The sequence below is a fragment of the Empidonax traillii genome, unplaced genomic scaffold (genome assembly GCF_003031625.1).
Source record: "Empidonax traillii isolate 1590-97213 ecotype Southwest subspecies unplaced genomic scaffold, ASM303162v1 scaffold2317:size36473, whole genome shotgun sequence".
Classification (NCBI taxonomy): Eukaryota; Metazoa; Chordata; class Aves; order Passeriformes; family Tyrannidae; genus Empidonax; species Empidonax traillii.
In genome coordinates, this window is record NW_020957510.1 from 8,823 (window position 1) to 10,754 (window position 1,932).

The 1,932-nt window shown below is 53.0% G+C and overlaps 1 protein-coding gene across 6 annotated transcripts in view; it reads right to left on the bottom strand.

Annotated features, from left to right (window-relative positions):
* The window catches only part of ARHGEF10L (Rho guanine nucleotide exchange factor 10 like), a 28,658-nt gene that overhangs the window by 1,405 nt on the left and 25,321 nt on the right, over positions 1–1,932 (bottom strand). For all 6 annotated transcript variants that reach the window (XM_027909713.1, XM_027909708.1, XM_027909707.1 and 3 more), the window contains one exon: positions 991–1,165. In XM_027909713.1, coding sequence (XP_027765514.1) covers positions 991–1,165 — 175 coding nt within the window. The remainder of the gene's footprint in view (positions 1–990; positions 1,166–1,932) is intronic.

A 1,932-nucleotide genomic window follows, 5' to 3' on the forward strand; every position in this document is an offset into this window, starting at 1 on the left:
TAATTTCACATCAAACTCCCAGAAAAACCCTGTCACCGGTGGATTTTTTGCCTCTGGAAGCACTTCCCAAAAACCAAAGCAGCACCTTGGCACGAAGGTCTCCACGGCAGGGAAAGGGCTAAAAAAATCTAAATAAATAAAAAGGAGAGTAGGAAAAAAAAAAAAAAAAAAAAAAAAAAAAAAAAAAAAAAAAAAAAAAAAAAAAAAAAAGAGAGAGAAAAGTGAGACTTCTAATGGCAAGTGAATATTTTATCAGCAGGACTTAGCGCTGCACGACGCCCGACTCGGAGAAGCAATAAATCCACGGAGATGCAACTCCGGGAGGATTTTATTAATGACCTGCCAACTTAAAAAGGATGAGGGAGCACAAGTTCAAAAATGCATTAATCCCCAACACTCGCTCGCCCAGGAAGAAGGTGGAGTGATGAATATTTGAACATGCCCTAAAAAAAGCGGGAAAAAAAATCGGAGCAAGAGGGATTTCCACAAGACTCGAGGTCGGGACTAATGACACGATTGTGGAGCTCCAGGGGGGAAAACGGTCCAGGGAGGGCAGGGAGACACGGATGGGAATAGGATGGGGGGAAAGGGGTAATGATGGGGTGTGCATGGATGCAGGAATGGGGCAAGGATGGGAGGGAAAAGATGGGGAAACAGGGATGGGGGACAGGGATGGGCACAGGGATGGGCAATGGGGAGGGGGGACAGGGAGGGGGGACACAGATGGGCACAGGGATAAGGTGCATGTGCAGGACACGTGCAGGGATGGATAAGGTGCACACATGGGGACGCAAAGATGGGATTCCTGGATACACTCCCAGGTGCAAAGACACCACCAGCTCCACCTCTTCATTCCATGGGCTGAGCCCAGAGCTCCAAAGCCTCACCCATCCCCTGATCCCTCCCCAGTCCCTCTGGAGAGCAGGGTTGGGAAGGACAGAGCCAAGCAGGAGTCCCCAAGGCAATGCCAGGGGGGCTCTGGGGGCTCACCTGGCAGCACAAAGGTGGTCCTGGTGGCGATGTTGATCTCCTGCAGGTGCTCCAGGGTCTCGGTGTGGAAGAGGCGGATGGAGGAGCCCGAGGAAAAGGCCATCCAGACCCCACTGCCCGCCTTCACCATGTGGGTCACGCTGGCCTCGGCCTCGGGGTGCGCCTCGAACGTTTGCTGGGGGGGAAGCCCGAGAAGCAAATCAAAGGGGGGCTCCCCAGAATTGCTGCCACCTTGGGCTCTCCCCAGGAGCTGCTTTGGGGCTGCAGAGCTGCACAGGGAGGGCCCAGAGTGACCCCGAGCTCCCATCCCTCCCCAGCAGCTCCAGCTGTGGGAGAGCACCCAGGAACCAGCCCATCTGCAAACCCCTCCGGGGTTTTTGGGATGCTAACACAGCCTTCCCCACCCCTCCAGGGGTTTTGTCCTTCTTTGAAAGATTCATTCCCCAAACCAAATGCACCTGCAAAATCCATCTCAATACGGGCTGAGACCCTCCTGCTTCCTCCAACCTCAAAAATCAGCCAGGAGAGGCTCAGCCCCCCCAGCCCCAGGATCCTTGGGGACCATGGATTGGTCCATCTGCTTCCCAAACGCCCCACTGGAGCATTTCCCTGTCAGACACGAGATGCAAACTGCAGGAAAAGCACCTTTTTGGCATCAAAAACCATCCCTGCTGCAGCCTGGCCTTTAAAATTTACTTTATAGTGGAAAAAAAAGAGGAGCTGCGATTGATCCCCTTCCCACAGAAGGGGCAAAAAGCACCTCCCAAAAAATCTTTCCCAAAAACAGGGGTGAAGAGAGATTTTTAGGTGACCTCCTCTTTATTCCCCACCCTCCATGGGATCCATTCCCTGCTGATTTATTCCCAGACCAAGACCCTATTCCCCAGCACTGTTCACACCATCCCACTGCAACCCCCACCCCTATTTTTTTCCTCCTTCTTC